General features: G+C 49.8%; 1 protein-coding gene across 1 annotated transcript in view; it reads left to right on the forward strand.

Moving 5' to 3' along the window:
- KCNQ3 (potassium channel, voltage gated KQT-like subfamily Q, member 3) overlaps positions 1–13294 on the forward strand; it is a gene marked incomplete at its 5' end in the record, with an annotated part of 219189 nt that overhangs the window by 185274 nt on the left and 20621 nt on the right. The window contains 2 exons of the mRNA XM_004679586.2: positions 1076–1170; positions 8017–8043. Of these exons, the coding sequence (XP_004679643.1) occupies positions 1076–1170; positions 8017–8043 (122 nt within the window). The remainder of the gene's footprint in view (positions 1–1075; positions 1171–8016; positions 8044–13294) is intronic.

The raw sequence follows: 13294 nt of genomic DNA on the forward strand, positions 1-13294 counted from the left end.
TCGCTCTGTGTCTCCTGAGGCCGCAGTCCTGTCCCTCTCCTCACCAGGTATAAGGCAAGCAAGAGAGACAAACAGATGAGCACCACCCCAGCTCTATGCTAGTGATGTTGCATGGAGAGTTTGGCTTGGACTTGAGTCCATATCAGGCTCCTTCTCCTCCCCTTTGCAGAGGTGACCTAGGAACCACAGGAAGAGTGGTTTAGCCAGTCAGCTGCAAAGAGGTGTGTCCCCCTCACAGCTGCATCAGCTAGCAAGCCCATGCACTAGGAGAGGCACTGATGCCCATGGTCCTGCCCAGTAGATAGCCAAGTACCAGTGGATGCTGGCATCTGCCCACTCTCTGTCAGGCCCCCTCCCCGCCAGGGCTGGGGTTGGAGAGAGCAGTGAGAGGTGGTGAGGAAAGCAGAAGTGTCACTGCTGTACTTCAGGGGGACTTCCTGCTTCATAGTTTTCTGGACTGTTGAGAAAAAGAGGACAGGAGAGTGGAGAGAACCTGTGACAGTTGCCCGGGCCGAATGTCTGCATGGCCACCCACTCTTGGACTTGTGTTCCGTTCTAGCATGAGTGTCTGGGGGCCTGTGTGCCTAATACAGGGTGGCATGTGATGTTATCTTAGATTTTAAAGTTTTTAGACCAGCCCCAAATTCTAGGAATCTGCCCCAGTATCCTCCCACCCCCAAGTACCTCTCAAGCTAGTACATTCATCTCAGGCTGCCTCTCGCCTCATTCCGAAGTGGCATGCAAAGCTATTTGTCTTCCTGTCTGCCTGAGATGTCTTGGGGAACCAAGCTCATTTCTAGGCTTTTATACCCAGTACTGCTTTCTCTGTTACTGCACCTAACCTCTCCACACCCAACTCCACAACCAATTAGAACTCTGAGGAGATGGGATCACAGAAGTTTTTCTTCCCAAAGTTCCTACAAAAAACCAAGAATCTTAACATGTCTGGATATTGCTTCATTGTTCAATCAAACCCCCAGGAGTCAGGAGCTTAATAAATGTTTCATGTTGTAAAGTCCAGGTGAAAGTTGTGGGTGCCACCTGATCATTCCTGCCCCCCTTCCTTCCTCCTCAGGCTGCCTGGAGGTACTATGCTACCAACCCCAACAGGCTGGACCTCGTGGCGACGTGGAGGTTCTATGAATCAATCGTCTCCTTTCCATTCTTCAGGCAAGTGTGAACCAACTGCAGGCCAGGAGCATGGCGGCTCATCTCCCTAGGTCTTGCGTGCCTATGACTGTCACTGCTTCCTGGGGGACGTCCCTCAGGACATTGGTTTTCAGTCTGGGCTGTACATCAGAATCACCTGAGTGCTTAAAAAAACCCAATGTCCAGGCCACACCTTGACTTAATTCAGTCAGAATCCACTTTCAGGGTGAGATGTGTGGGCACATAGGTCGGTTATGGCTGATTGAAAACCATCTCCCTTCAAATAAATAAAAGAATACCCTGACAGGATCCCCAAAACAGGGGTCCACACATCAGCATTCTTGAAGCTCCCTAGGTGTCCCAAGGGTGCTTCTGGGAGTTTCCAGGTGGACTGCAGAGGGCTGACGAGGAAAGGGTCCCTAAGTGCTGCAGCAGCAGCAGGAGGTGGGGAGGTGGGAGCCAATGCACCAGGTCACACTGGAGTCCCCTTGCCCCCACCTCCTGGCCACTACCAGTGCCCACAGAGTGGTGGGGACAGGCCAGTGGAAGAGGCAGCAGGAGGCATCCTCCAGTGACCATGGCGTGTTCTGTTTTCCAAGTTGGGGGATGAAAGTTCTCAGGAATAGATAAAATCCTTCCGTGGCCAACATCTATGGGAAGGGGAGAGATCTGAATAGTCATTGATTGTCTAGTCCCCAGCTCACTTCTCACTTAATGTTCACAGGAGCCTATGAAATAAGCCAGAGGCTCTTAAGAGTGGCAATTAGTGGGGAGGATGACAGTGGGGCCCTGCACTCCCTGGCAATGACCCTGTTGTGTTAGTGGTAAAAACATGGAGAACAGGCTTCCTCAGTGATTCCACATTAGGGGCCTCAGACCACACCTGGCCATGGGTTGGATGGTAGAGTCACCAACTCACCTCAGAAGGGCACCCTGGGGCACAGACACGTTGGCATTTTGACCCACATCAATCACATGTCAGGCCCAAATCCACGGTCTCATCCCTCTGGGGCTGCTCCGACAGACTGCCCATTGCTGAGCTCACACGTTTCTGTGTGTGACAGAATGCTGGGTGGCTACGTGTCTCCAGTCAGAAGGTTAAGCAGATTGGCCAGCCTTGCCCTGCAGGTGAGACCTCTTTGAAGCAGGGCCACAGTCCAAGGCGGTGGTACCGCTCCCCTTAGCCCACCTCCCCCCTCATTATGGGACCTTCACCCTCTCTGGTCTCTGCTTCAGTTTTCCCTCCATCACCAAAGTATGGTGGAGATTTCAGGGACCCAAAAGACATAGGTTCCACCAACTCATCGTCCTACGTAAAACCTTCCAATGAATGACCTCGAGAAACAATAAAATCCCAAGCTGACCATGACATGTAGGTCAGGGCCCTGCTTACCTTTGTCGCCTCCCCTTCCTTCATGTGGTCACCTTATCTCCAGCACATTATCACCTCGCCTTCGTTCACGCTGGCATCTCCCCTTCTGTGACCTCCCCCCACATCATCACCTCCCCTTCTATTGCATCATCGCCTCACTTGCATGGCACTGTCACCTCACCTTCTATCATCCTGTCCCTCCTCATAAATGCTAGTGTCACATGAAGCTTTCTGTCAGGGCACCCGTCTGTCAATATCTGGGAGCCCTGGTTCTGTGCAAAGACTTGGGCCAGCCCCTGGCTGGACACGGTGACTTGCAAAGGCCGCTATCCTTGATCATGAAGGTAAAGAGAAGCCCCTTCAGGTAGAGAATGTCTTGATCATTGGTCAAGTGACAGGAGGGAAAGTGGTGTGTGGGTTGGAGCCCAGCTCCGGGCTCCAGGAAGGAGATCAGCTCGCAAACAACTGTAGGACCTGGGGGAGAGGTGGTGAGGGCAAGACCCTGGACAGCAGCAAGATGGCAGAGTGGAGGGAGGGCCTGAAAGGGAATAAGGAAAAGGAACTCTGAGAAGCAATGTCTTGTGGAGGAGTCGAGGAGATCAGCAAGAAGTCTTCGATAGGGAACAATAGTTTGGGTTTTCTGATGGTCTTACTTGTAAATAGATTACTTGTTTCAAAGATGATTTTTCTGGTTCCCTTCGATTCCAAAATTCTATTATTGCTGTCATCAGTTCAGGTAGGATCAGTTTTCTTTGGGACAGTGAGTCTTAGAATGGGCAGGTGGCTTCTCCCTAAAGGACGGAGCGACCTCAATCTCAGAAGCAAGAGCATGCATGCTGAATGCAGAACCAAGGCTTCCATTTGCCGTGCACCCCAAGGTCTTGGCAATAGGCCCGTTCCTTTGGGTTGATTTATTATAAATAGGGCATTGTCCCGGCTGTCAGCGACTTGGAGGAGGGCATTGTGCCCTGCATACAGCTCCGTGATATGGGAATAGCTTTTAAACTAGGAGAGAACATTTCTTTCTTTCAAGGACAAAAGTATGAAGTCACTGGAGGGATCCACTTAGCAACCATTCTGAAGCAAGATACTCCCTTGGGAAAAGGATGCCCCTGAAACCAGCCTACTCCATCTGTTAATAGTAAAGAAATAGCTGATACTACACGGTGTGTTGTCACCGGCCTCCTAAAGGAATCTGTCTTTTGTTTATGCTTGAAACAACAACTTTATGGAGAAATACAGTTGACCCTTGAACAACGCAGGAGTTAGGAGTTAGCTGACTCCTCTCCACACAGTTGAAAATCTGCCCGTGACCTTTGCCTCCCTCAAAACTTGGCGCCCAATAGCTGCTCCAGGACCCTTATTGGTGATTGACTTAATATGAAGGCAGTTAAAGTATATCATGTATGCATGGTGTATTATTACTATATTCTCACAACAACACCAAGTAGAGAAAGAAGGGAATTAGGAAAGGCGTAAAGAAAAGAAAATGCATTTACAGCACGATGATGTGTTCTCTGATAGTGTAAATTCACATCTTGTATCTCCAAGAAAATCCCCACCTCAGTGGAGCAGTTCAGACCCAGGCTGCCCCAGGGTTAACTGGATTTCCATACCCTAGGAGAGTTTCACATACTGCAAAGGTGCCCTTGTCAAAACATGGTTGGGTGACTTTGGGGATATCCACCAAGTTGGACATCAGTCACCACGGTCTATCCACAGCATTTTTATTACCCCCAAAGAAACCCTGTTCCCATCAGTGAATACTTCTGGCTCCTTCTTCACCCCAGTCTCTACAACAAGATCAGTTTCTTGTCTCTTCTGCCAATTCTGGGCATTTCACACAAAAATCAAATCTCATAGTATGTGGATTTTTTTGTATGATTTTTTTCACTTAGCACATGTTTGCAAGTTTCATCCATGGTGTCATGGGTATCAAAGCCATTCCTTTTGATGGCTGAATACTATTCCACTCCCCATGGCCCACTTTGCTTATCCATTTACCAACTGGTCAGCATCTCGTTGGTTTGTACTCTTGGGTTCAACCACCGTGAATGTTCAGGTTCACCTTGTGTGGACTTCAGTTCTCAGTTCTCCCTTGGAGTGGAAGTGGTGACTCTGCTTAACTTTTTGAGGCATGGTTGGACTGTTTTCCTCTTGCACCTTCCCAAAGTTTTCGAAGGCTGAAACCAAGTGGCCCACCACTGACGAAAAGCCGTGTCAGTCCCTGCCCCATGTCATCGTCTCCAAGTGTCTTAAACCTCAAGTGTTTGTACTCAGGGGTGCCAGTGATAGCTTATGGTATACCTTGTTTATTTTTCGTTTATCACCACTTAAAATTGTAGACTTGTTTTTGTTTTTTTCCCCCACAATGGCAAAGGCCTCAGTGAGTTTCAAGTCCAATCCCAATTTTATCTGAGAAGAAACTGAGGCCCCCAGATGTCCAGGAACTTGTTCTGACTGCTATAAGTGCTGTAAATGTGTCTTTTTTCCCTTCTTCTTTCCTTAATGACACGTTCTTTTCTCTCATTTCGTCATGGTAAGAATCATACAGCAGAGAGCAGGCCCAGGTGTTTGACTTGCTGGCCAGTAGAGACTGTAGATTCAGAACAAGCAGGCGGTAGGTGACTGAGCAGGCTCAGGACGATGCTGGGGGTGGGGGTGGCTGCAGGTTCTGACTCCAGGGGTGAAGCAGACGTTATGATGGGCGTCACTTGCCATCGCCGGAAAGGTACCCATACTAACTGGTTCCCTAAAAGGTGGTGGAATTCCCGAGTGCTGTCCGTTAGGAAAACCAATAACCACATGGAGTTAGTGAGCATCTGATCTTTACTAGTGCAATGGATGAATTGAATTTTTAATTTTATTTGCTTTTCATTTAAATATGTGACTAGTGGGTGCCATACTGGTTTGTCAGTGCAACTCTGGAAACATTAGGTATTAGAACTAAAATGGAGACGAGGAGAGGTCGGTCCAAGAAGTGAAAGTTACTCAACCAAGCTGACCCTCATCAGTCACTTGGAAAGCAACACTTTCCCTTGTATGACTTGGGTCATGATTATGGACGTGCTTCAAGAGGGAAGAGACTTCCTTCTTCTGGCCAAGTACCTTCGAATCTGCTTTTAGGCAGACTACTTTATTTAATCTTTAGAATTTCCTGGAAGATAAATTGAATGAGTAACTATGTTTTTTATAACCCCAAGATTCTAGGTGAAGAATCATAACATCAGTGAGATTAATTAGCTTTCTAATGTCACCTAGCTTGTAAGTGATGCAACAAAGATTAAACCCAGAACTGATGGAAAAGAAACATTTAAGAAAAAGTTAGTCAGGGGCCCCCATGGTGGCACAACACACTAAAGCACAGTGCTATGAAGCTGTCTGCAGCCAGTGCAGCATGAGTTCGATCCCCAGCCAGGGAGGTGACCCACATGGCACAGCAGAACCCTCCTGTCTCGCCTGCTGCTCCCCTCAGCAGTGTATTTCAGTCCAACTGCCTGTTCTCCACTATGTCTCCAGTAGATTCTCTCACACCCCCTACCCCGCACCTATGGCCTGTACCTCAGTTCTTGTATGCATAAACAAATAAACCTTTACTTTTTTTTTTTAAAGGAAAAGTTACTAAGGAAAAAAAATTGGATAAAATCAAGATGAGACGAGGGTAACTGGGGTAGATGGTTTGGGGGAGGAACAGGCTGAATAAAATGTGGGAGGACCTTTCCCAGGACCTGACTACAGTGGATGTCCAGTATCTGCTGGTTGAGTCTGGCTGGTGACACTGAGTTCTTGGTGACACAGTGGGAGCAGAAGACCCCAGTCCCAGGACTCAGGCCCGGAGCGCCTGTCCGCACCAGCAGGCCTAGGCTCAGTGCCTGGAACACAGCGAGGGTATTGATTTGTTCCATTCATCGAACGAACAGTGAGAGCATCTCACATGTGCAGGGCACTGTGCTGGGCCCTGGGGACACAGGGTGTCAGGCAGGGCCCCGTGCTGACCGGCCACGGGCTGATGAGGACGAGGACAGAGACGCACACCGTCTGTTTTTCCTGTGTGCTTAAATAAATAAATTGTGTGCAGGGGGCGCACAGTCCCCTGAATGGACTCGGGGTGCTGTGGACATGAGCGGGTGTGAAGAATAGAGCAGGATGTGGGGCCAGAGCTTTTCCAGAGCAGGGTCCAAGTGGGGGAGCAGAGAGCAACAGCACTGGAGGAGAGAGCGGGCCCCAAGACAGGCACAGGCTGAGGGCAGCCGTCCGATGGAGGGACCGAGGGGCAGACCTCGGAGTCAAGGCCGTCGGCTGGGGTGGGGAGCACGGGCAGGAAGTATCATGGTGGAAGAGAAGGACGGAGGCTCGTCTCGGAGAACGAGGGCGGATGGAGTCGGTCCTCCGCTTCCGCCCTGCGCTGGCTCCCCAGGCCTTCTGCCCCGCCCACCCTTTGCCCGCTCCCCGACTTTCCCCTCTTCGTGCCTTCCTGCTCCTCCTGGGGCCAGCGGCCCCGAGAAGTCAACAGAGTCAGAGCCTTCTCTGTCCACGTGCTCCAGGGGGAACATGGGCCCAGAGGGTGTGTTCAAGCAGAGTTGACCACGCACCAGGCCTCAATCCCCCAGCTGGCCCTGAAGTCTGCAGCCCCGTTCCTCCCACCCTGGGCCCAGTGACAGGGCCGTTGCTCACTCAGTATCGACTGCGCACCAAGCACTGCCAGGATGCTTGAGAGCGGTCCCACCCCTGGACTCCCCAGAAATCTAAGACAATTAATTGGTCATGTGGAGAAAAACCCTCTCTCAGTCTCGGCCCTGGGGGGTTGGGTAAGAACCCAAGGAAGAGGACTCCTTGGTAGCGCAGGGGTTAAGTCTCAGCACTATGAAGCTGTCACCAGCCACTGTGGCCTGAGTTTGATCCCAGCCAGGGAGTGACCCACAGAGCGCAGCAGACCTCTCCTGCCCCCCCCACTGCTCCCCTTAGCAGTGTAGTTCAGTGGATCCACCTGTTCTGCTCCCCACTCTGTCTCAGGTGACTCTTCTCACCCCCTGCACCTCTGGCCTGCACCCCAGCTCTTCTACGCATAAATAAATAAATCTCTCCAGCTGGAATGTAAAGGGGGAATTAGACTGTCCCAGGCAGAACAGAGGCCGGTGAGTCTGGGCAGGACCTGAGCAGAGGCCCTGGGCCCTGCAGGTGTGGGGGCAGCCGGCCTCGGGGAGGGAGTGCGGGCCCCAGAGCCGGGTGCCGGGATTTCATTCCTGAGGCTGCGGCTGCCCATGCCGAGGACCTGGGTGGTCTACTAGATGTCTCTTGCCTCAGATTCCTCATCAGGAGAATGGGTGATGGTGATACCTACCTCATAAGGCTATTATAAGGCTCAAATAAATTCACCCATAAAAAGCACCTACAGGTTCTCCATCTTTATCAAAGGGAAGCGTTGGGGAAGTCTGGGGGAGCACAGGCCACACCATGTGACTTATGCCTGTTTTCTTCTCCTTCATTCTTTACAGGAAAGAACAGCTGGAAACAGCCACCAGGTACGTGTCCCGTGGCGACCCCTCCCACACCGGGTCGGGACTGTGGGTCTCCTAGGCAGTCATGTTGGGCATGAGGTGGAGTTTTAGGGGTTCACTTCAGTGGCTGCCCACCATATTCCTCTGCCGTTTTCATGCGAATCCGCTCAAGGGAGCCTTCACAGGGGTCACGGCAGCGGCCACTTACTCAGTGACCGGCCAGGCCTCCGGGCAGGTGAGCCGCCAGTGGCCCCCACCCCCAGCCACAGTGTAAGATGGGTGCATCTCCCCATCTGTGGGCTGAGTCCACTGGGGCCCAGATGGGTTGCTGTCCTCTGGGGTCCCACAACTAGTCCAGCTTGAAAAAAACCCAGGGAAGCACTTGGTGGGCCCAGTGAGGGTCACACACTTGCGCCCTGCACAATCTGGTGACTGAGGAGTATGAGGCTACGTCTGGGGGCCACGTGCTGGATCCTGCTCCCACCTGTGCAGGGGGCAGGGGGCTTCGTGGTGCAGGGGTCAGCAACCGCCGTTAGCAGCACTTGGTTGAGGTTGGGGAACCAGTTCTCCAAGAGAACAGGCTGTGTTGCCCAAGGATTAGGGGGTGAAGCAGAGCAGACAACACTGGCAGGCATCAAACGTACCTCGGGCCTCAACTTCCCTAAAATAACTTCAGATTAAGGGACGTGGACAGTGAAGGACAGTCAGCCCACTTGTTCTGTGGGCGGTAATGGGGCGAGGGGCCTTCCATAAGCGGCGTCACTCTGAACACCAGCCCTAACTGCCCGGCGGGTGGCCAGCAGTGGCCGTGAGGAGGGCTGCTCGTGTGCTGGCAACGAGTATATTTTGAATCTTCAAATCCTGCAACTGTTGACTGAGTCCAGTTGCTCATTTCGTGTTTCCAAACAATCAATGCGGGAGCAGCCTGTGCAAGTCTCCTCTTCCGTATTCTCTGAAGAAGGAAGACATTTGTCCCGGGCATCTTCTTCTCTGATCTCGTGTTTAGTCTTTTCTGTTGCAAAGCTGTCCTTGCATAGCAGACCAAAGCGTCCAGGTACGGTCACAACCATTTGTGAAGAACGCCTCTGTGGGTCAGGTACACGTCGCCTCAGAAGCACCCTGGGGTAGATGCTATTTTTTTTTTTAAGATTTTATTTATTCATACAGAACTGGGGTACAGACCAGAGATGCGGAGGGTGAGAGGGTTCACCAGAGACAGAGTGGGGAGCAGAACAGGCAGATCGACGAAGTCCAGTGCTGAGGGGAGCAGCGGGCGGGTCAGAAGAGGTCTGCTGCGCCCTGTGGTCACCTCCGGGGCAGGCGGGGATCGAGCTCATGCAGAAGTGGCTTTAGCTTCTTAGTGCTGTGCTTTAACCCGCTGTGCCACCAGGGAGGGCCCTAGATGCTATTTTTAACCCTCATTTTATGGAGGAGAACTTGGAAGTCTTAGGATGCCCGTGGTATGCACAAGGTCACACAGCGAACAGGACTTGGACCAGTTGGGCTGGCGCCAGGGCCCTCATCCAGCAGCTGCCCTGTCCCCCCGTCGCGGGGGTCATTTGCCTAGTCAGTCACCACAGTGCCCCTTCTCCTTGTCTGCCTTCGCCTGCCCTTCCTCGGCTCAGCTGGTTCCCTGCCATGCGCGGAGGCGACGGAGGGCACCGAGCCAGGACGCGCCATGGAGCGAAGGAGCATTTGGCCAGCTCAGTAATTCACACTTTGCCTTCTCCCTGTGACACCGGCCACATGAGACTTATCTCAAAGGGCAGTGGGGAGTGGAAGCGAAATAAATCTCCTTCGTGTCCCAGAATCAGAGGTGTGCAGGCACGTAAAGGCCAAGGAACCCAATTTTGTTGATGAGAATATTGTTACCCGGAGCAAAATGAGGTTCTTGGACAGGGTACCACAGCTGTTAGCACCCCGTGTTCCAGCCCCTGCCACGCTGGGTCCCGGCTGCAGTCCCTGACACTTGGACAAGTTCTGTGTAACCCCAGCGTGGTCGGCAGTATGTTGGGTTAGTCATTGTGATAGGGGCTGAGAACAGACTCCAAAGTTAAAAGTAACATACATCAAAGCCTGGCGGCCTTCCTTAATCACAGTGTGATCTCAGGCAAGTCACGTACCCTCGGTGCGTACCCTTACCTGAGATGCGGGAGTGGTAACAGCACCTGTCTCGTGGGCTGCTTGTTGCGACCCCTCCGGTCAAGTGCGTAAATACTCACTAGGAATCTGTGCATGTTGTCCATACGTGAGATTTGGAAACAGACAAATTCTTTTAGGAAACAAATAAAAAACATACGTTCTCCTGACTTTCACATCGTGCGTGTGCCTGTGTGTCCTTGCAACACCAGCTACAAGCACCTTGCCCAGAGAGCTGTAGATTTGCTGGATCAGAGAAACCAAATAGGATGTTGACTCAGCTAACTTCGCAAGCCCGTACCAACAAGAGAACCAGATGAATATATCAAGGTTGTTTCAAAGTCGCGAGGCTGTTTCTTACAGTCAGGTCACACCCCACCGCCCTGCCCCGGTCCATCACCCCATCCCCTCCCAGCTTGGCCAGGGCCCCGGGATCCAGCAGCCGCTGCACTCCCCTCAGCTGCCTCATCCCTGGAAGGCAGAGGTTGTCTGGGCTCCCAGCCTATTTCAGGTCCTGAGTTGGTGCCATATAGCAGGATGGACTCCGTGTTGTCTTGTCTCATTAGCCATGTGAGTTACCAGTGCTTGTAAGAATTTTGACTGTGATCTCAGGCACATTTCTATCATTTCTTCATCTATATGATAGTGATATAAGAGCATCTACTGTTATAAGGATAAGGTGCATAGAAGTCAGTGCTACCGATGGCAAATACTACTTAAGGGCTTGTTTTTATTATAATCACTGATATTATGCTGGTTGGCCCAAATTTCCAGGTTTTCTGTACCCAGGATCTTATCACAGGGTCGGGCTGACTAGGAGATGGCTAAATATGTTGGAATCCTTGCTTTGCAATACTTTCCCCCTCCTTCCCAGTCTCCTTCTTTCCCTCCCTCCCTCCCTCTGTCACCCTCCTTTCCTTCTCTTCATTTTTTGCTAAAGTTAAACACTAGGTGTTAGAAGCCCTGCCTTGTGTCATACACTAGAGACTCCCAGGAGGTTGACCATAGCCTCATGGGGGAGGCACACACAACTTGATGGAGAGGAGGATGTGTCAACCAGCGGAGAACAATGTGGTTTGGAGGATGCCAGTGTTGGGATACTACTGAGGTAGGGAGAACAAAGCAAAGGAGGAGAATTCTAAGTCCTAACCAGAACAAGAGGCCAAGAGCAGTCACGGAAAGGCTTTCCTTTGTCCTGACCTTCAAGGACTGCAGCTTTCCACTGGGCTAAGGGAGAATTAAGGCACTAATTTTGTTTCTTTCTTCTTTCAAACTTCAAAGAAACAAGTATTGAAATCTTAGGCTGGAGAACTTTCCATAGGGCGGCAGTTTCTACATGAGGAATCCCTCAATTGTTAGATCAATAAAGATGCATGGTGTGCAGATGTCCCAGGGAAAGTTGGCAAAATGCCAAACCAGTGAGTCTTCATTTCTCTAAAGGGGAAGTTATTTTGTAGCCAGAAACAAAAGGCATGAGGTAACTGGCTCACCAGCTCTTCTGCAACCATCATAAGAGTTTAAAGAAACCATCGTCGTTGTCTTCGGTATTAGTACTATTTATGGGAGGACGTTTAGTCTCCCCAATTAACATTTCCCATTTTATTAAAAAGCAGTGAAGGGAACACAGCAGCTTTCATTTGTAGTGTTTTTGCAGAGAGAAAATAGAACATCAGGACCTCAAAGAGTTGGCATGTGGAGAGTGACAGGTACTTATTATTTCTCTACTTTGTCTGTCTTTCTCAGGGTTGACAGTGTTGTAGTGTAACATTGTATTTTCCATATAGAAAGATGGAAGGATTTAAGAATGAAGGAGAAAAGGAACAAAGTTAAGGCTTACACTCCTCTAAGTGGGATTGGTCCATCGGGACTGGCTATCTAATCCACGCTCTTACATTCTCACAAGTAGAACAAGACAAATTGGACACTTGTTAAGAAGATTCTTCTGTTGGCTATAATCTGTACATCCATCCACCCACCCATACATCTTCTGTCTTCCCTTCTCTATCATCCTCCATCTAGTTGGCAGCATCCATGTACCATTCATCATCCATCCATCACCATCTATCGTTCACCCACTTATCCATCCATCCATCCACCCACCCATCCAGCCATCCATCAGTCCACCCATCCACCATCCATCCGTCCACCCATCCAGCCATCCATCCGTCCACCCGCCCACCCATCTATCCATTTATCCATCCATTCTCTTATCTAGTAAATATTTATTAAGACCTTCTTCTGTACCAGAAATCATTTTGGGGCTATAGCTATGAAAAAAGGAATACAAGGCCCCCAAAACTGTTTACTTGACAGAATGCCCCTCAGATTTCCTAAAAGTAGCATGTCTTCAAACTCAGCTTTTGCTAGTTTAAATTTCAGCTTTATTAGCTTATCCAGCACAAACATGCCCAACAAAGATGGTCTAAAAACATTAGAAAAAATGATGTAAAAATAAGCTTTTGTAAAATAATAAAAAAAAAATAGAGAATATAGTTGAATTGGTCCCAAGAAAATACAGAATAAAATTAGCAGACATTACTACATGAAGTAAGGCTTCTAAGGTTGAGGGGGAGACAGAGAAAGGGTCAAAGGCCTTAAGGGGTGCTGGTGGGAAAATATAAAAGGGAATTAGAAAACTGTCATTAATACCAGATAACACTGACCCCATTCTATTGAAGTCATTTTGGGTCTATTTTTCCCATCTGACTGTTTGCCTGAGAACTTAGCGTACTTTGAGTCTTCAGATCTAGTACAATCTAAAACAAGACAGTTTGGTAATGGCCTTACAATCCACAAGTCTGGGTAGAAGGGCACTGTTATGAGAGAGAGAGAGAGAGAGAGAACTGACAGCCCCTAACCCCTTCTGCCAAAGAAGGTCACCACAAGATGATGGTGGCTAAAAACCAAGAAAGAAAAATTTGAAAAGAGAGGTGTCATGGATTTGCAGAAGATGAACTGTAACATAATACATGCTTCTCAACATTACTCACAAACTATGTAAGTTAAAATAACGAGGTGTCATTTTTTAAAAACAGGTGAAAGTTTGGGGGGAAAGGCATGGTCCTTTAAAGTAATTGGGACAGAAGTTGGCTCAATATCTTTCAAGGTATTTTGCAATATCAGATTTGCATGGGTT

Source organism: Condylura cristata, unplaced genomic scaffold (genome assembly GCF_000260355.1).
Source record: "Condylura cristata isolate star-nosed mole 26May11 unplaced genomic scaffold, ConCri1.0 scaffold00009, whole genome shotgun sequence".
Lineage (NCBI taxonomy): Eukaryota > Metazoa > Chordata > Mammalia > Eulipotyphla > Talpidae > Condylura > Condylura cristata.